Source organism: Suricata suricatta, chromosome 4, assembly GCF_006229205.1.
Source record: "Suricata suricatta isolate VVHF042 chromosome 4, meerkat_22Aug2017_6uvM2_HiC, whole genome shotgun sequence".
Taxonomy (NCBI): Eukaryota; Metazoa; Chordata; class Mammalia; order Carnivora; family Herpestidae; genus Suricata; species Suricata suricatta.
In genome coordinates this window covers 135923787-135951613 of record NC_043703.1, presented here as the reverse complement: position 1 = coordinate 135951613, position 27827 = coordinate 135923787, and the positions used below count along the sequence as shown (strand labels likewise).

At 42.6% G+C, this 27827-nt stretch overlaps 1 protein-coding gene across 2 annotated transcripts; it reads left to right on the top strand.

Moving 5' to 3' along the window:
* Nucleotides 1-487: 487 nt before the first annotated feature.
* On the top strand, nucleotides 488-26593 carry QPCT (glutaminyl-peptide cyclotransferase). 2 transcript variants are annotated; one of them, XM_029937933.1, is made up of 7 exons: nucleotides 488-723; nucleotides 9522-9668; nucleotides 15411-15689; nucleotides 20832-21008; nucleotides 23218-23317; nucleotides 24660-24776; nucleotides 26274-26593. In XM_029937933.1, exons 1-7 carry the CDS (start codon nucleotides 604-606, stop codon nucleotides 26417-26419), a joined length of 1086 nt encoding a protein of 361 aa, XP_029793793.1. In that variant the 5' UTR covers nucleotides 488-603; the 3' UTR covers nucleotides 26420-26593. The 2 variants fall into 2 exon arrangements, with proteins under 2 accessions (XP_029793793.1, XP_029793794.1); XM_029937934.1 differs by lacking the exon at nucleotides 488-723 and adding an exon at nucleotides 2798-2911.
* The last annotated feature ends 1234 nt before the right edge of the window (nucleotides 26594-27827 follow it).

Sequence of the window (27827 nt, the reverse complement as noted above, 5' to 3'; positions counted from 1 at the left end):
TTAGTTATGAAGATTCCATAAGGGAGCATCGGAAGAGTCAGGCACCTAGGACAGTGCCTGGTACAGTAAATGTAGGTTCCCTGTCCATCCCTTCCTGTAGAGCTGTGGGTAAACAGTTCAAAACCCCACAGGGTACCGTCCCTCCCCTTTCTATTCCCAGTTACCGCACTGGAGATCATATTGCCTCTTCCTTCCTTCCATCCTTCTTCCTTCCTTCCTTCCTTCCTTCCTTCCTTCCTTCCTTCCTTCCTTCCTTCCTTCCTTCCTCCCTCCCTCCCTCCTTCCTTCCTTTTTTTCTTCCTTCCTTCCTTCCTTCTTCCTCTCCAAGACAAGGAAGTGGCCGGCTCCCTTCCCTTGGTTCCAAAGCTTCTGCCTCCCAGGACAGCCCAGCCCCCGGGTTGCTAAGGTCGGGGGTGGGGGGTGGGGGGCGGGGAGGAGAGCTGCGTCTCCGGCCTGCGCTGCGCAGTGGGGTGACGACAGGGAGGCGATGGGGAGGCGGGCGCAGTCGACCCAAGGGTGGAGAAGGGGGACGGCGAAGGACGCGCGTTCCCGGGCTCGTGACCGCTGGTGGCCCGGGGAGCCGGCGCCTAGACAGCCTCGGAGATGGCAGGCGGTGGGGACCGGAGCGCGGTGGGCACTCTCCACCTGCTGCTGCTGGTGGCTGCCCTGCCCCCGGCTGCCCGGGGGGTCAGACGAGGTGCCGCAGACTGGACCCAGGAGAAGGTGAGCGGCTGCCGCTGCGTGACCGCACCTGGGCGGCTCGCGCCGCGCGCGGGGACCCGGGGCTGGGCGACCCCACTTTCGCAAGGGAGGTGGGGAGGCGGGCAGAGTCGCGGTCCCCGGCCCAGGCAGCCGTGCCCGCGGCGGGCACCCGGAGGAATCGGCGCTCTGCGTCCTCGTTGGGGTGTCTCGCTGGCCTCGGGGCTGCTTTGCAGAAGCCACGGGAGCTGAGTGATGTCACCAGCCTCCCCTCGGCTGCGGTCTGATGCGGGTAGTGATAGGCACAGGAAGTGTGTCTAGCTGGCGGCGGCCGAGTGGGGAGGTGAGGGCGCATCGCCTCGCCGCCGCCCACTCGGGACCCGGGAGGCCAGCGGTGGCGGCGCTCGGCGGCCGCGGGGGTGCCCTGCGCGCCTGGGGGTGTGCCTCCTGCTCCCCCACCACCGCGTCTGCCGACGCCCTCGGGACGTTGGAGTTTCCACGCAGTCTCTAGACAGACGTGTGTTACCGCTTGTTTTAGGTTTTTCAGCGGAGCAGCTCTTAACTGCAGACCAGCTTCACTTTAAAATACTTGGTTTTTTTTTTTTCTTAAGAGAGTCAATGCAATAGTCAGAGCAACGTATCTGGTTGTAGGTGGAAATTCATAGAAGGAACTTAGGAGGCAAGCTTCCTCTGAGTGAAGTAAACAGTTTCAAAATTATTTCCTTTTCTTGTTCAACAGTTTTGAAATCACGATATTGCTAGGGAATTATGCATATGTTAATGATATCGGAGTAAAATGGTATGCCCTTAAAAATAGTAAGAAAAAGCAGTAAAGGGTTATAAACCTTGACCGTGTTGCTGAACAGATCTTTTCAATGCTTACAGTTTGCTTGTTTTTACTCACACGTTGGGAATACAGGGCGCACTGGTGAATGCACAGGCCCTGTGTGGTCTCAGGCGGACTTGCACCCAGTGGCGAGCGTGTGCAGTGTGCGTATGAATAGTCCACTTGAGTTCTCGGGGTTATGCTTACTTAGCTTAATTGGGGGCCATTTAGTCACCACCATGTGCCCCCACCTACACGTGGAGACCACCAGGCGCAGGGAACCTGGTGAGGATGTGGGAAGGCAAACTCAAGAATAACTGCATTATAAGAAAAAGTTTCTTTGAGCATTCAGAAGGAGTAATGTCCATTAGGGGACATTGAACTACATACGTAAATCCTTTCCTTCTTCACTTCACCCTGGATTCCTTCCTGGTCAGAAATTGGGGAGGGGGCAAAGACACCAAAAGTGTCTTTCTGATACATCTGAATGGGTGAGTAAGTGAGGTAGGGAGTATTTGAATGAGCTGTTCTTTAACTTTTGAGAAAAGTCTTTTAAAAGCACAAATCCCTTTTGCATTTCTTTTAAGAAGCTTCGAAACACTGTTCTACCAGGAAACTGGATACTTTCAAGTGGTGTAAGCAAGTGCCTGGGTGGCTCAGTTGGTTAAGCGTCTGACTTCATCTCAGGTCATGATCTTACGGCTCCTGGGTTCGAACTCCGGGTCAGGCTCTGTGGGACAGCCGGAGCCTGGACCCTGCTTCAGAGATTCTATTTCTGTCTCTCTGTCCCTCCCCCTGCTTGTACTCTGTCTCTTTCTCTCTCAAAAATGTAAATAAGTATATATATAAAAAAAGAGTGCACTCAAATGTTGTAAGCAAATGACAAAATCAACCATGATGATTCTCAATTTCTGATTCCTTCCTCCCTTATTCGGAAGGCCTCCAGAAAGTCCTTCAGATGTCCAGTACAGCATGCAGCCTGGGAAGTGAATGGATCCATACTAAAATACATGCCTTCCTGCCATATATGACATTTATCTATTTTCATCATTGAGGTGTGCCAGAAAGTGAGGTAAAGAAAACATTGATTCTGAAATCTGTTTTCTTTGCTTTGAAGTAAAGGTGTGTCTGTTTCGGTGGCATCTCATACGTAAAAACAGTCCAACCCTAGTTGGTGGTTGAGCTCAGAGGACTGTAACTGGGTTGTTTGAAACCTGCAAGCGTTTTCCCATGAAGGCAGTATTATAAACGGTGAGATTCTCAGGTGGCCCCCAGGTGTCTATTTAGAGGCATGGGCGTCTGGGTTCCAGGACTCTCATCTCAAACCATCTCACTTAAACCTCACAGTGCTCCTCGGAGGAGAGAAGGTTCATTCCCAATTTACAGGTGAGGACACTGGACTACGGCTACACCAGCGAACTGAAGAGCTTTCATCTTTCTTCTTCTGCTCTCTTCTTTAGGGTAGATGAGTCCTAGCTGATGGTTCAGGGATGGTGTTCAGGGAGTGTGGGAGGATGGGGCTGGTGGGAGGGTTGGGGGGCCAGAAGAAGAGCTTATTTCTCTTTTTCTGGATCAGAGTGGCTCTTAAGTGGAATTCCAAAATAGATCATTTCTTTCTGGAATCTTCTCTCCCTATTTTCCCCCTTTCCTGATCTCCCTCATAAAGCTTAACGGTTAATATTCTGGGGCTTGGGCCTTATTCCAAAACTACTTCTCTGGAATCCTGTCCCATCCTTGATCCCCAATTTTATTTCTTTGGTATAGACCCATCCCTTTGGTACAACTTCATCAACTGACTGTTAAAAGGAATCTTGTTAAATCAACCCTCCTTCAGGTGTGAAAGACAGATGGCCATTAGGAAGGTTGCATGTTTTCTTTCTTTCTTTTCTTTTTTTTTTTTTTAAGGAAGCTGTTAGTTAAAAAGTATGGCTTCTATTGAAGTCTCTCAGTTATAAAGTTAACATGTAGCCATTTTAGAAAAGTAGGAAAACACAGAAAAGTATACTAAAAAGAAAGCTGTTGTGACCATAATCCCACATTCAGCTAATTGCTCTTAACCATTTTGATGTTCTTATTCCTAGTACGTTCTTCTCTTTCTCTGTCTCTCCCTCTGTCATTCTCTCCTGCCCCCTCTCTCTCCTTCCCTCTTTCTTTCTATAGATATATATCATGTTTATACATACACATATACACATGTATATTTATGTATATTTTTATTTATAGAAGTGGACAACAATTGTGTCAATCTCGTAGGTTTTTGTGAGAATCGAGCAATGCATGTAAAGCACTCAGCACAATGCTACCATGTGGTAAATGCTCAATAAAGACTAATCATTTATTTTTAATTTTTTTTCTGTTTTTTATTTATTTTTGAGAGAGAGAGAGAGAGAGAGACAGCGTGAGCAGGGGAGGGGCAGAGAGAGAGGGAGACACAGAATCAGAAGCAGGCTCCAGGCTCTGAGCTGTCAGCACGGAGCCTGACGCGGGGCTTGAACCCACAAACCGTGAGATCATGACCTGAGCCGAAGCCGGACGTTTAACTGACTGAGACACCCAGGCGCCCCTATTTTTAAAATAACACATATTGTAAGGGATATTGTGAATCAAACTGACTCTGACCTTGGAGGCCTAAGTGTCAGCTTCTCAGACAACCCTTGAAACACCCAATCAGGAAAGACCAGCTAACACCTTTAACATTTCTAAGGGCGAGCCTAAAGATGGAGGTTAAGACTAGTTATGCCCTACATGAGGGTCCTAGTCGCGCCCCAAGTGAGGGTCCTGGGTCCACTCTGTAACTGGTTAAAGTTACTGTCAATGATGTGATGCTATAATGATTGGACCCCTGTACCTGTGTCACAATTTCCTGTAACTCCCCCTTCCCAAACTCATAAAAGGCCCTGCCCCTCTATGCTCGGGGCTTGCTCCACGTGGATCCAGTGTGTTGGCGGAGTCTGTGAGCACGTGCTTATATAAGCCCGTAATAAAGCCCTTTGCTTTTGCATGCGTGATTCGGTCTCCCTGGTGGTCTCTAGTTTTGGGGGGCGATATTAAAATCTGGGCATAACAATATGAAAACTTCTTTCTTTTTTTTTAAATTTTTTTAATGTTTTTTATTTATTTTTGAGAGACAGAGAGAGACAGCTGGAGCAGGGGAGGGTCAGAGAGAGGGAGATACAGAATCTGAAACAGGCTCCAGGCTCTGAGCTAGCTGTCAGCACAGAGCCCGACCTGGGGCTCGAACCCACGAACTGTGAGATCTGACCTGAGCCAAAGCCGGAGGCTTAACCGACTGAGCTACCCAGGCGCCCCTGAAAACTTATTTCTTACTAGAGATTGTGCTTCATATATGGCTTTATATTTTAGTATGTCACTTAAAAGTATGAGTATTTCCTTGAGCCGATAAAATTCACTGAAAACATCACTTGATGATTGCAAAATCATCTGCATTCCATAATCTAACTATCCTTTCACTGTTAGAGAGTTAGGTTGCTTCCAAACTTTCTCTATCATAAGGTTGGGAACCACTGTATTGGTAGGATCTTTATTTTAACAAAGGTGAAGTAGAAAATTTCAAGTCGTATTGGATGTGGAGGGGCAGGTTTTGTGACGGGAGGAACCGCATACAGGAGGCTTGGCCTCACCAACATGTCCCTCATCCATGGTCATCTCTGGCAAGCTGCTATGGCTGTCTTCAGCACTTCACATTCTTCTGCACCTGGAGTCACACATAATCTGAGGTTTTAAGTTCGCATGATTTTAAAAAGTTCCTAGCCATTCTCCCATCTACTCGCCATGATTCTTAAGAAAGCAGCAAGAGACTTCAAGGCAGGGGACAGGGAGGTCAGTGGCAGGCTGGGTGTTGATAGGGGAAGAAAGACAAAAGGTGCCTTTGTTGAGCTTCTACCACCTTGTAGGTGAGCTCTCTGACCTCCTTGCGGATAAGTAAACCTTTCCTTGTCACAGCTAGTGAGTCAGGGTCCTGGGACTTGACTCTGAATTGTCTCAAAGCCTACATTGCTTTTCTCTCAGTTAGAGGGCTCATTGCAGTGAAAGAAGGCAGAACTTTACCTTATTTGGTTCTCAACTTCTCCACAACTGCGTTTGTCATGCCAGGGGCATCGGACACACTGGAAGGATTTCTGTAAATGCCAGCGGGGTTGACTTTACTGGTAGACACGGGAGTTAATCCGAGTGCTATCTGGGAGGCACTCATATGGGAAGAGAACTTGAATTGAAATCACTGGGCTACTGTAATGATCTCCCTTTAATTCAATGGCTTGGGACCTCAGATCCCCCTGCAAGTGGGGCCTGCTCTACAAATTATGTAATTAAAACCCTCTTTGGCCTGGCATCATGTGATAGGCTTAAAGGAGATGTTACAGGATATCTGGTTCACACTTTTTTAGCTGAAAGAGTCTTGTCACCCAAAGCAGACCTATTGTCCTTTCTGCCTGGCTGAAAAGACAAGGCAATGTAATACTCATTGCTCTGAGAAAGAAACCAAAGGAACTGGTCTATGTGCCTTTTAACTGAAATAACCCTAAACTTATTGGGAGTTTACATTGAACACTAGACTCAACACTGTTTTTGCCTCATTTACTTTCCTCATGTCCAGCCCACACTTTCTGCCGAGGTTTCTCCTCTCATTCCTTCCTCTGATCCCTGCAGAGACTTGCATGTTTATTGGGCTCTGAGAGGAAGGCTCTGTGAAAGTTGAACGGGCACCATTTTGGTTGGAAGAGTCCAGTGCTTTTCTGCACAGGACTTGAAGGACTAGGAAGGGCTTAAATAATTAACTTGAGTGTGATTGTTTCCCCTTCTCTGTCCTTCACTGACTGGGAAACTTAATTTGTTTGTGTTCACAGGGGCGTCTTTCCTCCCAGGGAGACAGGCAGCGGGGCCGGGGGACGGGGGTGATTCTTTATTAAAGCATGTTAATTAAATGGTTGACCTCAGGTGATTGAGGAACAACATATATAACTCTTGGTAACTTTCTATGTTGAGGAGCATCTGTGGGCCTTTCTGGGTAAGGCTGTTGGACTTAGTCTTCATTCATCCATAAAGCATTTTTGGTGCTGTTTCTCAACTCTATGTCATGTATTGTATCTGCTACAGCTAGTGATGCTGGAGGGTTATTTATTTTGTTTCTGTTTTTCCTCAAATCCCTTAAGAACTCTCTAAAGTCTCCATAAACTGCCCATTTTAGCATGAGCTTGATTTCCTCCCGCTGTGGACGATGCAGTGAAGGACCTTGTCCACAGTGACCAGGTAGGCTCTGGGATAGAGTAATGGACACTAAACAGAAAAGGAGTCACTGGTCAGACAGCCTTCCTAACACAACAGTTCTTGGTTATCACAGAGACTGCCCTGGGCCGAAACCAACCCTAAAGCATCACAAACATTGACTGTTAGAAATTTAAAAAGAGCAAAGATCACAAAACTTGAATCATAGCACTTCCTGGCCCTTTGCATCCCTTCTTGTTTTCCTGTCTTTATGAATGCTTGTACATTTAGCTGACTTGCTATTTATAATGCCCATTTTACTTTATTATTATATAAGCACGGTCTTTGTGAAGACAATTTGAGAGAGAGTTCCCCTGTCAATCCCTTATTTGATGAGTTCGCCCAATATTGCTCAAGTACTCAATATGACTGGGGCACTGTGTGGCCCTGGGAAGGGCTGGAAAGTAAAGATAGTTTCTGCCCTCCCGGATATCCAATATGAAATCAGATGTTAAACAAGTAAACATACAAGAATGTGGTCTTCAAGTTATACCTTGAGTAAGCAGGAGCTAGGCGAAGAGAGAGGGAAGAGCTTGCAAGCCAGAAATCACGGCAGAGGCAAAAGCTCCAATGGGGCAGAGTCTCACACTGCTTTGGGACCTGGATGGAGGCCAGGGTGACTGAAGCATGGTGCACCGGGGCGAGTGGCCCTGCCTGGAGGCGGCGAGGCGGCAGGAGAGACCAGACAGGCTCCTGTTGGCCTGGTTAAATAGTAATTAACCATAGAAACCTTCCCACTTCTTGCCTCCAGTTTCTTCTTTGCCCTTTTCACATTTCTGTTGTTTTGTCTGTTCGCTTCAGCTTTCTACTCCCAAGTGCTGTCTGAGAGTTAACATAAAGACTGAGATCCTGACTGTACCAAGGAATTTAAGGGCTGCAATGACAATTTTATGAAGTATACTTAAAAATGTATTATCAGTAAACAGAGATAAATATTAAGATATTTGAGCACAGCATCCACATTTGGGGGTAACTGGAGGTTCACAGATGAGGTGGGGAGGCAGAGCAGAAGGGCATGGGATAGGGAATCCATGAAGCCCAGATCTTTTCATGGACTTACGTGGCCCTCTCCTATGACCTTGGGAAACTCACCTGCTCTCTATGACTGACATAAATCCAGGAGGTTGGACTAGATCATCTCTAAGGGGTTTTTCCAGCTCTAAATTCTATACCTTTTTCGTGTTTGATAGAAAGTAATAGAATGAAAACTTATTGAATGTTTACTATGGCAGCTTATATATGTTAGCTCACTTAGTTATAATTGCTCTAGGAGGTAGGTGTTATTACCTCCATTTTACAGATGAGGAAACTGAGCCTTAAAGAGGTGAAGTAATTCACCAGAATAACAGTGAGTGAGTGGTGAGCGCTGAGTTGGGAGGGTCTGTCTGAACCCACAGCCCATGTTCTCTGCATGATCACAATGGAGAGTAATGTTGAGACATAGCAAAGTGTAGATGAGTGTAAGTAATTTGGCAATTAGCATTCTTTAATTCCAGAGTTTCCCACCAGCTACTTGGGGAGGAAATACCTATGTAATTACTGAGACGGGTTCAACCAATGCTGGTCCTGGAAAGAACTGTGAAGGAGACCAAGCCTCCTCCAGCTTCTGTGTTGCATTCTGAGGAATTTAATATCCTATGTGACCTTCATCATTCCCCTGAGGGAGGAAATCAGCTAATCAATTGCTCACTTACCTGGGGGAGGAGCAACACATTCCATCACCGAGTGCCTGAGAAACAGGAAATGAATGAATGACTCATCATTATTAGTGTCACAAGAGAACACAGTGTGTAAGGTTATATCTGAAGTACGAATTTGAGGGGCACCTGGATGGCTCAGGTGGTTGAGGGAACCAACTCTTGATTTTGGCTCAGGTCATGATTCCAGGGTCATGGGATTGAGCCCCATGTTGAGCTCTGTGCTGCCAGCACAGAGCCTGCTTGAGATTCTCCCTCTCCCTTTGCCCCTACTCTGCTTGCACATTGAGTGTGTGTGTATGTGCACACACACACCCTCTCTCTCTCAAAAAAATATGTATATATACATATTCATTAAAAAAACAAAATTTGATTTTTATGTTTCTTTAGCTCTTTCAGTTAAGGGTAACAGTTCATATGTAAACGTTCCTATGAATGTGAGTGTTAATAGAATTTTTAAATAATTTTAACTGAAGATAAAAAGTGTACTATTTAATGGGTTATAGAATCATCAAACTCTGGCTGAAAGGAATTTCAGTGATCATCTAGTTTAGAGCAGTTTTATAAAAATGTATAATGAGATGTGCATATGTAACTTTAGGGTTTTCTTTTCTAAGTTTATTTATTTATTTTGAGAGAATGAGAGAAGCGGAGAGGGACAGAGAGAAAGAGAATCTCAAGCAGACTCTGCACTGTCAGTGTGGAGCCCAATGTGGGCCTCAGACCCACAAGCCGTGAGAGCATGACCTGAGCAGAAACCAAGAGTCGGATACTTAACCAACTGAGCCACCCAGGCACTGCCATTTTGTTTTTGAAATAAGCTGCCCAGACACTTTAACTTTCTAGCTCTCAGGGGCCAATTTTAAAGTTGAGTAGTTTAACTTACTTTATGACTTAAGAGCTATCTCTTTAGTTTGAGGTTCAAAGGAAATAGTGTTCTATTGCAAATGCCTCAGGATAAGTCTTGACCATTTTATGAAATGATAGCCAGTTAAATAATGTTACTTAATCCTCAGAATTATCACCAACCAGCCATTTTGAATTCGTCATCTCTGCGGCAAGTTGCAGAAGGCACCAGTATTTCAGCAATGTGGCAAAATGACTTACGGCCGCTGCTGATAGAGCGATATCCGGGATCTCCAGGAAGCTACGCGGCTCGCCAGGTGAGGACCCAGCCCCCAAGCCTGGAGGTTGTTGGACACTTTGCTTGCACATGAGAGAGAATATTATGTCCCAAGTTCTGAGTTGTCTGATATTCAGATCTGTCATCTCATCTTCTTATCCACCAAAATAAACAATCCAGAAAACCAAACAACTGAGGGTTAATGTGTGTTCTGAACTGAGTGATACATGTTAATCTGAATCAATTTCTTTGTGAAATCTGTCGGGTACAACATGAGATAGGGTACTAAGTATTCAGTGGTCAAGTATTCTTGGTCATTTCTATAACACACTCCCAGGCCCCCAGCCACGTTTTCTTGGACCCTAACCATTCAACCTCAACAGCTCTAAGCAGTCCTTGCCTGACAGTTCCTGGCCAAGAGTGGGTGACTGTCCTATAAGGCCTTCACTCCTCTTAGGAAATTGAATTCTCCCTGGAGGGAAAGTTAAGATCAGTTATAAACTACTCTCCACATTGTAGTGCTTCTCAAACTTCTGACTCTGATCCATGTTAAAAAAAATAGAAAAGTTAAAAATTTACAGTTTGCACACACAAACATAAAAATATATTTAGATGACACCAATGTTTCATGGAAAAAACCAAAATGTAAAAAACATCACACTCTTATTACCTACGTTGCTTGCAGTTTACTCTGATATTGTTAATTCTACTTTACTAGTTTGTTCTGTTTTGTTTTTTTAATACTGGTCATGACCCAGTAAACTGATTTCAAGATTCACTGATTTTACCACTGCGGTTTGAAAGGCTCTGCTGTAGAGGGTAAATTATACCATAGCTGGGCTGGACCTTGACTGTCTCTGCCCCCTTGGTGCCAGTCTTCCTAAGTAATCTGATCTCCCACCTCTGAATGAATGTTTTTCAAAATAGCCCCATTTCAAGGGGCAGCTCGGAAAAAAATGGGGAGAGACTGGCCCCTCCAGTCCTCCTTTGAGAGCCAGTAACCCAGCTATTGGGCTCATCCTTTCTACCCAGTAGATGGCTAAGCCTCTCACATCCAACTCACATAGCCATTGTCTGCTGCCCCAGTAGGTTCTTGTCTTCCAACCAAACAGCACCTGTTTCTCCTAAGGAGTTAGATGGTGGAGACCCAAAGAGCACCTTAGTTCTTTCTAACCTTTAGGCAGGGCAAGGTGTAATACTGGTGATGTCTGACCTTCATGGAGCATCGTTTTTTGAAGTCAAGCACTTTATGGAGCTCTTTGCATGGGCTTTCTCATTCAGTCCTCACAGCAATGCTATCATGTAGGTACTGTTATTATCCTAGTGCTGCAGAAGTTTAGGTATATGAGTTAACTTGTTCAAGGTTACACACATAATAGTGATGAGACCAGAATTTGGACCCAAATCTGCTTGACGTCACAATCCTATCACAGAGCCCTGGCCGGGAGGCACCAGTGGGTGTTCATACACATTTCCAGCTCTGGATCTTCTTTTGCTTGAGTTGGAGCATGAGATACATACCACTCATTTCTGTGATATTCCTGGACTTCATCTCCAAAGTTATTTTCTTTTTTTTTTTAAAGTTTATTTCTTATTTATTTTGAGAGAGAGCAAGTACAAGCTGGGGAGGGGCAGAGAGAGAGGGAGAGAGAGAATCCCAAGCAGGTGCCATGCTGTCAACATGGAGCCTGATACAGGGCATAATCTCGTGATTCAAGAGATCATGACCTGAGCTGAAATCAAGAGCAAGAAGCTTAATCTACCCAGCTACCCAGGTGCCCTGAAAATCACGAGTATTAAAACAGCTGCTCCCTAAGCTGTGGAAAGCTAAAGGTTTCTACTTTAGAAGATGAGGTGGGGACACCTGGATGGCTTAGTTGGTTGTATCTGACTTCAGCTCAGGTCATGATCTCACAGTCTGTGGGTTCAAGCCCCGGGTTGATCTCTGCACTGACAGTGAAGAGCCACACTGCTTGGGATTCTCTCTCTCTCTCTCTCTCTCTCTCTCTCTCCCTCAAAATAAGCTTCAAAAAATGAGGTAGGGGCACCTGGGTGTCTCAGTCAGTTAAGCCTCCAACTTCAGATCAGGTCGTGATCTCCTGGCTCCTGAGTTCAATCCCTGATGCCCAGCATTGGACTCTGCACTGACATGAAGAGCCTGCCTAAGATTTTCTCTCTCTTTCCTCTCTCTGCTCCTTCCCTACTTGAGCTGTCTTTCTCAAAATAAATAAACTTAAAAAAAAAAAAAGATGAGATAGATAACACTTGGGTTCTGATGAGGGAGTTACACGAATGCACTCAGTTTGACCAGGATCAGTACCTGTTACTCAGAACTAAGTTCAAACAGGAATGGTGGAAGATCTACTTTTTTTCCTGAGGCCCTTTGGAGCATTGGATTAGATGTTTTATACTTAATGGAGTTCCAGGGTCGTAGCTAGAGAAGACTCAACTCTAAAGGTGTGTGGACTTGGTATAAAATTTGCTATTGAATTGACCTTTGCAGTTAAAAATAAAGTTGTGCATTGCTGTAGATTCTTTTTCAGAGAATAATATGGGAACAGTGTCCCAGAGTCTCCATTTTTATTACCTCTCATCAGTGAGCCTAAAGATGCCTATTGGAATTTTAGAAGTTTTATTTTTTAGGAGATAATTTATTTGTAGAATAACTAATTTGAAGGCATGAAATTTGGGTTTTTTTTTCAGCAATTTCTACCTGAGATAGGAATAAAAAAATAATCTAAAAATCAGTATGATAAAGTCTTAGTAAGGAGCAAGCCATAAACTTAGCCTAAAAGAGGCAAACTGCAACTGCAGGGTTTAAATCCCATGTGAGAAACGGAAGCTGGGCTTCGTCAGCTGAAGGTATGGCTATGGCTGATTGGAGGGTCCCGGGTGAAGGGCGCTCAGCATGGAGCCTGATAGGCCAACATGCCTAAGAAAGAAGAGGTACCTTAAGTCCCCAGTATGAGGAATCAGCATCCTGAGAATGACCTGTTTGTAGACTTGGGGCAAATACCGTAGAATCTGCCTCCTCCAAACAAACGTCCAAATCTGCTGCTAGTGTTATTGTTTCTTGGAAGCTGGAAATAAGCATTTAGATGAAATTGAATTAGACCCAGGATCATTTGCTGATGTTAACCTAAAATGCCCAAGGCCTTCCCCCCGCAAGTAGAATGTCATATTTATGTGTTTCTCTTCCTCTCACTCTCTGTCTCTCTCCTCATCTCTACCTTTATCTTTGTATCCTTTTCTTTTTGGCTCTACTCAATGTCCATCTATCTCTGTCTTCATTTCTCTCTGTCTCTGTCCATTTCTTTCTTTCTCTCTCCCCCTTTCTTCTTCTCCCTTCCCCAGTCCAAAAAATAAATCTAGAATAATCCAACATGAAATCTATATTCTGAACTGCACTTTGCCCCTCCGGCAGGCCCGAGTTCTTGTTACCTGGTGTCAGGAACACTCCCCCACTTGGTTTCAGGGCATTCTAGCGAGTAGACCAGTGGTTTGAGGAATCTAGTCTAGAGAGCTACAGTGGGAACTTGGAGACTAAGTCTGAAAGCCAAAAGCACAACAAGGGATATTGGTGACCTAATGAGATTATGGAGCCAATACGATTGTTTATAAAGAAATTCGTTGCTAAGATAATTAAAAAAATATTTATACTGAGTAAAAAAAGGTTGCTTCAGGGAGGACTCTTTTGGGGGCATTTGCTGATGCTTTTGTGGATATTGGTGTCAACGCAAGATATCAGAAATTATGTCCACAACCTGTTTAGTAGTTGGGAAATGAGTCTGTGCATAAGACTTCAGCCGAATGAAGCTAACAGATATCTATTTTTTAATCTCAATATATTTCTGTAAGCATATGGGCTGCTATTGGTTTTGGTTGGTTCATCATCTGGATACCAGATGTTCTGGAATATATGCCTTTTTTTTTTTTTTAAAGATGACCCCTTTATGGAAAAATTTCTCTTCCCTAAAGTCTGGGAATGACTTATTTTCATATTCTGTGGAAAGCCAATTTTCGATGCACAGTGATTTGTCTCTATTCAAACTACTAATGCTTGATACCATGTGATTTTATGTGTTCTCATTGAGAATAACTTACTAGTTATAATCAGCCCATATTTAGCGATAGCCCATTGTGAGCAAAGCCCAGTAGTAAGAATTGTGGATGAAAACAAAGTGAATGAGATATGAATGATGATTTTAAAAAATTATTTAAAGTTTATAAACCTTTCTTTCTGTTATTTGGAAAGAGAACTTGTAAACTTGTAATAGGAAAGGTACGGGACTCTGAGTACACATGCTATTGTGGCCAAAGTCCATGTCACTACAGAAAGCAGAGAGTGAACATCAGGGAATCATTTGTTTATTTGGCTTTTACAGAATCCAGTGGGGAATCACTGTCCTCTTTCTGGTTTGGTTATTTTCCTGAAGCTTCATGCCACAGTTTTTCCAAAGCCTTTGCCTACGTGTCTTGTCACATTAGTTAGGACAGGCCACACAAAAGTTGGCTAGGCTAGAAAATCTTGTATTTCCTTGGGGGAAGAAAACAACCAAAAATGAAACGCTTCCATTCTTTTCCAGTTATTATGAGTTTCCAGTTATCACCTCGACGTCCATCCCTACTGGATGTTCATGGTTCAATAAATTGCCAGTCCTGTTGATGGTTAGTTTGTCTTCTGCCTTTTTTTTTTTTTAGGATCCTTTAAGGCACACTTACAAAAATGTATACAATATTTTAACATAAAATAAAATAAATGAAGCCTAGTTGAGAAAAATAGGGTGAAGTAAAAATGAAGACAAGAAAGGGCGAATGGAGCCATAGTGAACTTGCTGGAACTTCTCACACTGTACATTCTAGACTCTTAAGGAAGACACTGCCAGTGTCGGAAGTGGTGTTTCTTTTCCATCTGCATCCTATCAGCCGCGGGGTTGTTTATAAGTTCCCAGCTGACGAGGAGAGATGGGAAAATAGATTCTTTTTTACTTTTACCATTCGTGGTGGGCTCTGAGTCCGCCTTTGGTGCAAAAGAAAACTGCTCGGGATGTCATTGTGGTTCAGAGTTGCTTATTGATCCTTAAAGTGGGCAGGACCTCAGATATCCCCCAGCCATCCCCTTGTGGGACTACGTTATACCATCAGTATATCTTGTTAGTGTCTGTTACATTTTGAAGTATTTGCTGAACGTGGGGCACATACAATGCTCTTGGGACAAAAGAGCTACCATTTGCTGTTCCTGCTCTCAAAGACCTTAGGGTAGAAGTTGAAACCTGTAGGACCTTGGCATATCTGATTTCTGAAGATGCCTTCTTAGCCTCCTAGAAGTATTCAAAGTGGACTTTAATACGTACTGAACTGGGTCTCTGTCTCCTGACATGTAGAAATGACCCAAATATATTGTTAAATACCAGCAAGGGGCAGAATAATGTATAAAGTAGGTTCTATTCCTATAAAAACACATCCCCTTCACCAAATGCATGATCACGTGCTGGTATATGTTCATATAAACAATAAGGATGGTGTGGAAATATATATATCAGACTATTAACAATAGTTAATATTGGTGGTTCATTGGGATTGCTTGGCAGGTGGATGGTTAGGGGAGAGGGAGAGAGATAGCTTTCCTTTTAGTCATCCTTGCTGTTAATTCCACAAACACGTATTGCATTTTTAACTTGAAAGACATCATGTAAACTTAAAAAAATATATATGTATATATGTATATAGTTAACCAATGGAAACTGTCTAGATCTAAAATTTTGGTTTCTGTTTTGATCAGCACATCATGCAGAGAATTCAGAGACTTCAAGCCGACTGGGTCTTGGAAGTAGACACCTTCTTGAGTCAGACACCCTATGGGTACCGGTCTTTCTCAAATATTATCAGCACCCTCAATCCCACTGCCAAACGACACTTGGTCCTCGCCTGTCACTACGACTCCAAGTACTTTCCCCCTTGGGACAACAGGGTGTTTGTGGGGGCAACTGATTCAGCTGTGCCGTGTGCGATGCTGTTGGAGCTTGCCCGGGCTCTGGACAAGCAACTGCTTTCCTTGAAGGTATTTGTGTCTCTGACATTCTGGGAAGAAAACATATTAGAAGAAAGCAGAGTGAATTCTAAAATCCTTGGGGGAGTGAAAAAGCCATTTAGAAATGTAGATTTGCAGTAACTTTTCTAATACTTTGTTGCAAGATGATGGAGGGGGGTTGAGTGAATATTAATTGGAAGATTACACTATTTAAAATGTCAACCATGGACAATAAACCTAAGATACATGACAGTGAATTTATTCTGTGGCACTTACTGGCTTAATTTTGCATACACATTAAGTGCAACATTTCTTCCCAAAAATGAAGACAGTGAACGGTTGGTATACGTGTAGGCATAAGAACTATGTTTATTTCTTCTTGTTCATGTAGCTATGAAACATCACAGCATCCTCATCTGAGAGGTACGGCTCTTAAATTGGCGGGGGAAGGGGTTGCTGTAAAGTGGTTCTCAAGGAGAAAGTGGGTAATTCAGACATATCAAGATGAAAAACTTGGAGCAGAAATGCATTATTGTTATCATCTGTGAATCTCGGCTCAATTTTATGTAGCATAGCAGAGCTTTTGTTACGTTCTCAGCTCAAAATACTTCTGGGACTCTCAGATGTTATTTCAGTCTCTGTGTTCTGAAGGGTATATTGGAAAAAAGTGCTAAGCTAGATGAAGACATTTTGTTCAGATATCACTCATAACCAAGTAAACACAACAAAGTGAAAACAAAAACTTTGTTCACAGGCAGCAAATGCCTTTTTCTCCCTCAGAGCTTTATGAAGGGGCCAGCCTTTGCTACAATGGGGGTAAAGAAGTAAAAGGTTTATCTTGTAATGGAAGGAATAGAGATATTTGGTTCTGTTTTTTGCTGGATATGTTGAACTTGAAGAAAGCAAGAATTGTTTGTAACCTCTTGGTATCATTTTCACTATTTTTTGGGGTTTGTTTTGTTTTGTTTCCTGAACCTTCTATAATGTCTTTGTCCCATCCTCTGTCCTGCTTTTAACTAGGACTCTTCCCTAGCAGTTGGGTGAGGGAGTTCAGAAGCTGATATAAAAGTTTAATTTTCCATGTTTACATTCTAGTATAAGGACATTAAATGAAAGGCACAGTCTGTATCGTGGGTGTGTTTTCTCTGGATGAGCTCTTTTACCTTTTCTGTGTAGTTCATACCTGCCTATAGTGACCAGAAACAGAAAGGGCTGAATTGGTGGTTAGTTGGACATCGTCATTAAAAAAAAAATACACACACATTATCTCTCTCTCTCTCTCTTTTTAATGTTTATTCATTTTTGAGAGACAGACACAGAGCACGATCAGGGGAGGAGCAGAGAGAGAGAGGGAGAGACAGATTCCAAAGCAGGCTCCACACTGTCAGCACAGAGCCTGACATGGGGCTGGAACTTACAAACCATGAGATCATGACCTGAGCTGGTCAGATGCTTAACCAACTGAGCCACCCAGCCTACATTCTCTTAATTATTCTTTCTCATAGAAGTAACAGTGATGTGGGCAGTTAAAAAAAAAAAGACCACTTTTGATGGAAACGTGAAGAGTATTGGATTCATTTTTCCAGTTGTACTTTAACTAAATTTGTAGTAAGGGTTATTTGAAGCTCTTCAGCTGTCATGGATCGGGGTACATGGGAGTGGAATGTGACTGGAGTGAGGACGGCAGAATAGACTGGATTATTGTTCCTACTCTGTGCACCCCTCCAGGAATAAGATTACAGTTACACATTCCCATCTTTTCCCTTGTGACCCCACTGTAGCAGGTGGTGCGTTCTCATTCCTTGACTCTGGACTTGGCTATTTGACCTGTCCTGGCCAATGAGATGCTAGTAGATGTGATACAAGGAAATGCACTTGTGCAATTGGGCTTGCTCTCTCATGCCGTTGCCACACCATAAGGGCACACCCTGGCTGGCCTGCCAGTCCCAGGGGGAAGATAAGACGTGTGGAGACCAGCCAACCTTCATGACTGCGTGGTGAGGCAGAACTCCTCCGACCAGCCTAGATCAATTGTCCTCCAGCTGACCTACAGACCCGGGAGGACACATGAGTGTTGTGTTAAGCCACTTGGGTTTGGGGTGGGTTTTACACCCTCTTATTATGGCATTAGCTGCTACAGCCTTGGAGGGGAAAGGCTGCATGCAGATAATTCACCTACTATGCTGCTACTGGAGACTAGACATTTATCACATTACCATGAAGGACTGAAGGACCCTCACAAATCAGGCCACACAGACTTTCCTAGATCCAAGGTGCTAGACTGAGTTGCCAAAAATGGAAGGCTATAGTTTTTTTTTCCCTGCTAATCCTGGAAAGAAGCAAAAAGAGCAAAATGTCTCACAGGACTCAGGATCACCATCCACACGGTCTACCCCTGTCTTAATGATCAAATGCTAGGAGAACAGAAAGTGGGTTGTTACACTGGCCTCTGGAATCACTCAGCAATTAAAATTTCAGGGACGCATCTGAACCTTCAAGCCTATAGAATATGAAAACCACCTGCTTTTGCCTCTGTCCCAGCATGATCAGGATGTCTGTGGTCCCTGGCAATCTATTCTGAGCTGGTGTTTCATTGTTACGCGTTTGATTTGGAACTAGAACTTTGGAACCAGTTGAGGGCTTTTAAACAACTGGAAGCTTAGCATGTCTCCACTGAAGTATGTACCTTACACCTTTGCCAATGAGAAAATCTGTTTTATTACTTAGTAGTTATTAAACCCTGAGTGTGTTGTACAGACAAAACACATCCTGTGCTTAACACTGTCAAGAGTTATGGAGAGACTCAAAGTATAGTAAGTTGTTCTTTCCTTGGGGTCTAATTAAAGGGCAATATTCAAACAATTGCAATGATTAGCATACAAAGATAACTTAGTTTTCAGACGGTAAAGACGTTTTTTTTCCATCTCAGGAAATCACCCTAAAACAATCAGGAAAATCCCATCTTTGAAGAAACTAGGGAACATATGTTAATGGGAACCACAATATGAAGGTAAAAGGAGAAACGGGAAATGACATACCCAAGTAGAAAGAAGTCACAGTCTTCAGAGCAAGAAGGAAATGAAAAAACCAGTAGTCCCCTGACAAAATCCTGAAGTGGCTCAGGGATTGGTGGAGAGAGTGAAGCCAGGGGCTGGGGAGGGGAGTGTTTGTACGTCTGCATGAAGGCCACGTGGATAGACTGGTTCTGACTACATCTCTGGAAGATGGGTGAATATGCTATCTGTAGCCATGCAGGAGAGAACAGGATAATTTTTCTGGAGAAATGAAACCAGGGCGTTCTTGAGGTGGGGACACCAGACACCGAGGAGGGTAGGAATGAAGTCTCCCATGGAAGTCAAGGAGATTAGGTGAAAGTCTGCACATTGAACAGTGAGGTCCCCAGCCTTTCCTCATTTTCAACATGAGAAAGCCAGCACATGGCGTACACCCCTCAGAGAGGAACCTGGATGCTCCTTCTCTGGGGAATGTGAACCACCTCCTGAAAAAGACCCCAAATCCAGAGGTTCTCAGTGAAAAACACCAGTGAGGCACCAGATTGCCCTGCAGTGAAGCCAACCAATCTGTGTCTCTAAACAGTTGTCTTAGTACCTTATTCTCTGATGAATGAACACAAAGGATGACCAGACATTTGAGGACAGTCTCCAGCATGAAAGAAAGAGTAGAACAATACGAATTGAAAAATGAACTCAGAGAAAATAGAGCGTAAGGAACAGGCGATAACTTAAAGGGATGCTATTTTAAATATCTTTAGGGAGATAAGAGGAGACGTTATATCAGTAAGAGATTAGGGAGATGTCAAATCAGTTCAGTCTGATGGGAGCAGGTCCCTCAGTGCTATATTGAGGTGGAGAGAACAAATGGTTGTGTATCTTTCTCCAGGCATTTCCGGCTGTGTTCAGGCACAGAGTAGACCTAGAGGTTATATTTTCACCATGTGAGTTTGGTCAAGGCAGAGAGAGGCCAGGGAGCTGAGCATGTATGCAAGGGAGTGGTTAGAATGATTGGCTGTGGAATTTAAGGTGAATACGGAGTGAAGTGAGGACTTCATGGAGGTGAAGGACTGTGAACAGGTGAAGGATTCAACAGGTCAAGGATTTCAGTGGGGCTGAAGGACTGTGAGGGTTAAGGTACCAGAAAGACTAATCTGAAAAGTGAGAGGGGACAGTGAAAAGTATAAAATAGATCAGAATTTTCCTGGTTCTTCTAAGTTCTGCTTGAATCTTGGCTCATAAAGTCTCCCTTGACACCCTAGAGATCTGACCTCTCTTTCTATCCAGTTCCACAAAAGTTTTATGTTGCATGCGTGACCCTTGGCACATGGTAGCCTGCCCATGGATATGTTTTATCTTTCCTAACCCAACCGAAGTGTAGTCTCCTTCAAAAGAGAGGCTGGAATTATTATTCTTTGTGTCCCTGTTGTTTTCCTAAGGCACCTCCCTGAGCCTAGACTCAATGAAAAAATTGCAGACTCAAATAAGGTGAAAGCAAGGATGACTGCAGTTGTTTCAGGTTCCATTCCCTGGGATGCACAGTGATGTGGAGTTCAGCATTTAGGCCATTCCTGAGGGAGTGGCCCTGGTTTACCACCCGCAGCAGGGAGGGGAGAGAAATGGGATTAGGCAGAGGCAGAAGTCACCACAGGTTCCACAACAGGCTCAGCCAATCCTGGGGAGCTCTGGAGGTGGAGTGGCCCCATAGCGCTGCCAGGACCTGCTTGGATCAGTTATTGGATATAGGACACCCCCATGGCTGAGGCAATCCCTAAAAGGACCAACAGCTGAAGACCTGCGTGACAGCTCTCTTGGTAGCCAGGCAACATATCCTTCTGGAAGGGAACTGGGTGGATGTCACTGTGTCTGCCACGACAGTTTCATAGTCTCAAAGTTCTCTAAGGAGTAAGAAAAAACTATATAAGACATCAATTTTCAGAGGGAGTAAGAGAAAGTGAGACTTACACAGGTGAAGACCATGGGGAGTGAGATGATCTTTGGAGGCAAAGTGGTACAAAATACATTTTGGCATACTCTCACTTGGTTTGGTATCTTCCTTTTCTTCACAGCATATCTGTCTTTTTGCCCAGTTAAAAAGAACGCATGCTATGTTTTAAACCCTCACAGTATTTTGCTAGCTTTGTAATATTCTTTTTACCAGAATGTTTCAGACTCCAAGCCAGATCTCTCACTCCAGCTGATTTTCTTTGACGGAGAAGAGGCTTTTCTTCATTGGTCTCCTCGAGATTCTCTGTACGGATCTCGGCACCTAGCTCCCAAGATGGCATCGACTCCACACCCACCTGGAGCAAAAGACACCAACCAACTGCACGGCATGGTCAGTCTGGGGAATTTTCATGGTGCTGTGGGCTCTGCGTCAAGGGAAGTCAAACCTAAAGCCAATTAAAGACCTAAAAATGCCATGGCATTCTTGGAACAGAGTGTTTATTATAGAACATTCTTTGGCAAGCATTGGGCTTTTGAGGAATCCCAGAGCTAAAAAGAATGATTCTGGGTTAGAAGTTATGTTTGAGCTTAATTAAAATGATGTAAAACAGTTAGATTAAAGAAACATCCCTGATTCAGTTCGGTCCAATGGAAGCACATTCCCTAGTTCTGTGTGGAGATGGTGAGAGCAAATCCCTTCTTTGAGGCGTCTCTGCAAAGCCTGAGGAGGCTTGGTCTTGGGAACTGGAAGGGGAGTGAGACAAGGTTTAGGGAGTAAAGAATTTCATTGGTGGCCATAAGTGTTATGATGACTCCAAATGTGTATGGGACATTGTGTTGGATGTGTCTGTTTTGGTGTAATATTGTTGCCATGTTGCCATGGGGATGCAAACATTTTTGATGCTGCCTTAATACCCTGTTCTTATTATTAAGTAATTAGTGCAGCACATGGCCCCATTTTTATTCACTTCTGGGCCCACAGCCCATTCCTAGTCCCCTACCCCACCTTTGAATTCTCTTTCCACTCTGATTCTCTTCCCATATTTGATCTTCACTCAGTCTTACATCCTCACTAATCCCAGTTGGGAACCTCAGGCTACTCTTGTGACTCCATGCTTCCCTGTGCTTTCGTCCATCTCTGCCTGGTGAACTGAAAGCCTGTTTCTAACTCCTTCCACTCATCCCTGTCCTTTGCCATATCCCTGACCTTCACCCTGTGAGTCCAACTGGCCATGTTGAGTGTCCTCTGTGGCTCTAACACTCATGTTGGTATTCTCTCCATCCTGTGGTCTGTTGGCAGCTTGTAATGGATCAGGGGAATATTGTTGGCATCTCATTCAGTCCTTTGGACCAAGTGGCCAAAAAGGGTTCAGAGGAGGAGGAGAGAGTCCTGATTGATCAGTAGAAGGAACAAAGTTATTTATGAGTCCAAATATATGAATCCATAGCGATGGTTAAGACTGTTTTTCTTCCTCAAGGGGGGAAAACTCTTAGTAGCTTGTCCTACCTTGTAAATATGCTCTTATTTCAAGCAAACTATTTTTCCCCAGTGAATATATTTAATCATTATTCATAAAGTTAATAGATCTTATGTTTTTAGAATCACATACACTCTGCAAATATTTCTCTACTGTGTGTCAGGATCTATGCTCCGTATCTACCCACATGTTATCTTGCTTACATAAATCAGGAGTTCTTAATGTGGGGAGTAGTCTTCAGGGAGTCCTCAAGCCTGCTGATGTTTTATGGCTCAGATGAGAAACGCTGGAGCGATGATGGAGGCTTATCATCAGAAGGTGCCTTTAAAGACCAGCAGGTTGGAGCTTCTGGTTTGATGGAAAAGGAAATGGAGATCCAGAGACAGAAGGTCACAGAGCTCGTAGTCAAGAAATTTTTCCTATATGCTGCCTTGAGGAATAAATAGTTACTACCCAAGCGCTTTCCTATAAGCAGCTGTTTCAATACAGACTAAGGATATAAAGATTAGAGTGGAATAGATGATCAGACAGGCTTGGAATCCCATTAAAATTTTTTTTATATTTTTTATTTATTTTTGAGAGACAGAGAGAAAGAGCATGAGCAGGGAGGGTCAGAGAGAGAGGGAGATACAGAATCTGAAGCAGGCTCCAGGCTCCGAGCTAGCTGTCAGCACAGAGCCCAATGTGGGGCTTGAACCTACGAACCGTGAGATCATGACCTGAGCCGAAGTCAGACGCTTAACCGGCTGAGCCACCCAGGCACCCCTGGAATTCCATTTAAAAATAAAGATAACTATTCTTTTCTAATCTATAATATATCTATATAAAATATCTAAATGTTCTCTTTCTAATTTATCTTTAGTGATATCCTTCTGGGGTTACAGACACAAACAATCTATACTTTGCCATTTGTCCATATCGCATAAGCAAGATGATTTTTGGAAAGTTCTTCAAAATAATTAGCTTACAATGTTATTAAACCTTTTGTTGCTCATTTATACAGCCCTCTCGGTTATTCTCAATTGTTAAAGGACAGTTAGTTTTGACTGTTTTTTTATTTCCACTGGTGAATCTGAAATGTGGTTTGGTGACAGTGATTAAACAATGTTTTTTTTCCCTTAGGATTTATTGGTCTTATTGGATTTAATTGGAGCTCCCAACCCAACATTTCCCAATTTTTTCCCAAACTCTGCCAGATGGTTTGATAGACTTGAAGCAATTGGTAAGCACCACTGTCACTGAGAGTCAACTTAGTACCAACACTACATTTTAAAATTCAAAAGTTATGATTTAAATATGTGATTGGAATATATAATATACTTGCTAGCTTTTTCTTGCTTTGTTGATTATCAGTTTATTGTTCTTATTTATCTTTTTTTTTGGTAGGTTCACTTTATCTCCCTGCATGAGACTGCATTTGGAAATGGAAACATATAATGCTACACTTAATATTTGCACATCCTTAGCAATGATTTGAAAAAATTTCCCAGGGCATTTTGCAGCATATGGAATGCATGTCTCGGCAAAACTTCACTCAGCAAAGCGTGCTGGTTAACGATGAATGTCATGTTTTTATGATACCAAAAAATAGTCTTTAATTTTTCTTTTTTTTTTAAATCTCTGTCTTTGTCTATCTTCCATTTCCTGCCTTATTCAGACACGATTTTCCTTTAAGTGTAGAACCATCTCTATTTTCTAAGGAAGTAAGAGATTGGGATGCAAGAGAAAGCCAAGATCCTTCGAGTCATTTTAGAGGCAGTTTTGTCTCAGTTAAATGAGAGTAGACTAGTCCAGACCAGGTCAAGCCAGGGCAGCCAAAGAAACAAAATCTCTATGGCTCACAGAGGTGTGGGCCTTGAGGAAAGAAAAGGGGAGTGACTTCTTCCCTTCGTACCTCCACTATTCCTTCCTACCCCATAACACACACACACACACACACACACACACACACACACACGTCAATAAAAAATAGCCAATTGGCCTCAGGGCGAGATGAAATAGATGAGATAGATCTTTATGATCAAATCCAAGCAAGAAGGCCTACTTTTGAGGCAAGAACTTCAGGCTAGGAATTCCTTAGTAGCTGCATGGACTTCCTGGAGCAGGAAAGAGTTGTATTCTTTCTAAGCAGTGAGAAAAACTCCACCATCTCAATTCATACTTTTGCTGTGAGTTCAGAATTTGCCGATATCCAAATCTAGAATATTATAAGAGAAGCTTTTACCTGAGTTTCAGGTAAACCTGTGTATCCCCACCCCCACCGCCATTTTCCTCTGGTTTTCTCATTCTCTGTTCCTCTCCATCATCCTACTCAGCATATACCTCTCAGGAGGTTCTCACCTGTAACGTTAGAGCCTGGTGTGACTCTCCTCTCCTTGGAACTACTACTGTGCGTCCATGCCCAAGTTCAGCCCAGATGTTTATTGTCCTGGCTGTAGTCATGCCCACTTCTGTATTTTGTTTAAAAAACGACCGCATGTGCTGAGATTTCAAACTCTTTATGCATTCTGAGTATTGATCAGATAAGAACAGATAATCATCTACTGTCTAATTATTTCCTGCAGAACAAGAACTCCACAAATTAGGTTTGCTCAAGGATCACTCTTTGGAGAGGTTGTATTTCCAGAATTATGGTTACGGAGGTGTCATTCAAGATGACCATATTCCATTTTTAAGAAGAGGTAATATGTGTGTGTGTGTGTGTGTGTGTGTGTGTGTGTGTGTGTAAATGTGCATGCACATATGCATTTTTTTTACTTATTTGTATTTATTGCATTTTGTGTGTGTTCTCAATAATCTAGAAGGATGAGGAGCCACTACACTTAAAAAAAATTTTTTTAATGCTTATTTATTTTTGAGAGACAGAGAGAGACAGTGAGAGCAGGGAGGGTCAGAGAGAGAGGGAGACACAGAATCCGAAGCAGGCTCCAGGCTCTGAGCTCGCTGTCAGCACAGAGCCCAATGTGGGGCGCGAACAGATGGACCATGAGATCATGACCTGAGCCGAAGTCAGATGCTTAACCGACTGAGCCCCCCCAGGCGCCCCAAGGAGCCACTACACTTAATTACTTGATAAATAATCATCTACTAAGCATCTTACAGCTTCTATTTTTTTCATGAAAGTCATTCTAAATCCTTGAGGCCCCACCTCCTTTCTAGAATATTTGTAAAAGCTCATACTCTACAGACCTTGCCTTCTCATTCACAGAGCAGGACTATATCTTTATACTTGTATGACTCTGGTGTTTTTTGATTAATAGGGAAGCAGTATCCTTTGATGTCGGTGGTGGAAGTCTAAATCAACTCAAGGACTCTTGCTAAGGCCTCCCAGTTGGTCTCTAGCTTTTGCTTTTGCTTCCCTATACTTTATGCAGGAGCTAGAGTTATCTTTTAAAAATGTAAATCTAATATTGTTTCTTCCTACTTTAAGGCTCTGGTAGCTTGCCTTCATGTAGAATAAGACCCAAAGTCTTTATCATGACCTACAAGGGCCTCCATTTTCTGACTGTGTTCTTCTCCAGCATCTCTTTCTGCTTTTCCCTCCAATTATTTCTCTGATCCAGCCACATGTTCTCCTGCTGTTCCTCAAGCAGGCCAAGCACACTCCCACCTCAGGACCTTTGTACTTGCTAGTACTGTTGCCTGGAATGCTCATCGCCAGATCTTTGTACTGCTTGCTTTCTCCTTTGTTGCTTGTCTCTAGTTAAATTTAGATTCTCAAAGAAGCCTTCCCTGACTTTAAATACATCTTTCTTGCCCCGGCTGTCTGCCCTTCATTCTCTACTGCCTTACCTTGCTTAATTCTTTAGAACCTTTATCATTTTCTAAAATTATATTTATATTTGTTTCCTTGCTTCTTTCTTTACTGAAATGCAGGCTCCATATGAGCAGGGCTTGATCTTTTCACTGATGAAATCTCAACTCTTAGAATAGGACTAGTACATGGGAGGTGCTTTATAATTATTTACTGAATTAATGAACATTTGTTTAATGAATGAATGAATGAATGACTTTGGAGTAAAAGGGTAATATACAAGGAGGTACACAGAAAATCATGGATTATCAGCTGTCTTTAAATGGTATAGAGCTCTCACTCAGACTGGTGCTTGAAGAATGATACTCTCTTCTTTACTCCCTGGAAATAAGCACTTAGTTACAAGTTGGTTCTTTCTTTCTAGGTGTTCCAGTCCTGCATCTGATACCATCTCCTTTCCCTGAAGTGTGGCACACCATGGATGACAATGAAGAAAATTTGGATGAAACAACCATTGACAATCTAAACAAAATCATACAAGTCTTTGTGTTAGAGTATCTTCATTTATAATTATCTTGTCTTAGTTTATGGTAATCATTTCTAGTTTCACATTCAGAAGTCAAGGCACACTTAAAATAATCTCACTCCAGAGAAATGCCATGTGGAACTTCCATCTTATAGATTCGTTCATAGGTATCTTTGAATATGTGATCAATAAACCCTAGATTTACATCATGTCCTAAATTGCTCATTAATTTTCATTGAGAGATAAAGAAAGAAAAATGTTAGGAAAACAGAAAACAAATATCTTTAGAAAACTCTTTTAGATAAGAAACTACAAAACTAAATCAGATTGATATATATAGTATCATGGTCTTCTAAATTGTACTTAAATATGATGGTGATGTGAAACGTGTAACCTTAGTTTTATGATTTTTTTAAATATTGAGAATCTTTCAGTTATAATACAAAACAGATGCAGTTTGAAGACCTTCAAATTTCTTTGAGAACACTTCGTAGGTTCTATTTCGTAAAAATTAAATCAGAATTAAATGCCACGTGAATTCCTTTTTTTATACATAAATGAAAATTTCATATAATTTATAGTGCAAGTTTTTAAAAAATATTTTATTTTTTATGTAATCTCTACACCCAATGTGGGGCTCGAACTTACAACCCTGAGATCAAGAGTCACATGTTTGACCAATTGAGCCAGCCAGCTACTCCTATATTCAATTTTGATAGAGTCTTACAAATTTAAGATTTTTATTGTAAAAAGAATATAGTCAGTCAAAAAACAGAAAATGGAGAAAACCACAATCTCATACCAATAGGATTGCCATTCACTCATTAGTTTTCCCTCACGTTTTCTTTTTTTTCTTTTTTTGTTTTAATGTTTGTCTATTTTTGAGAGAGAGAGATGGTGTAAGTTGTCAGAGGACTGTATCAGAGGAAGGCCAGAGAAAGGGAGACAAGAATCTGAAGTAGGTCTCAGGCTCGGAGCTGTCAGCACAGACCCTGATACGGGGCTCGAACTCACAAACTATGAGATCACGACCTAAGCCAAAGTCAAATGCTTAACTGACTGAGCCACACAGGCACCCCAACCTCACATATTTTCAATGCAGATTAAAAATATGTGATTATAATCAAACTGTATCTACGATGTTTTAACCTTTTTTCCCCCTTGTTAAATTATATAAACACCAGATATTTATTTGCTGTTTTGATCATGGGTTGAGATGAATATGAAGACTTTTGAGTGTAACCCCTAGAGTTAATACTAAGGTAACATAGTAGTGTAGCACTTTAGGATCATTTTTGTGTAGTTAAGTTATATGGCATTCAATTTTGATTAATTATAGCATACTTCTTTCCAGAGATTCATGGAAGCAAAATTGTTTAGGCTGGAAAAACATAGGAATTCATAGATTTTTCTTTAGCTACAGGAAACAATTATCTAGAAAGCAAACTTGAT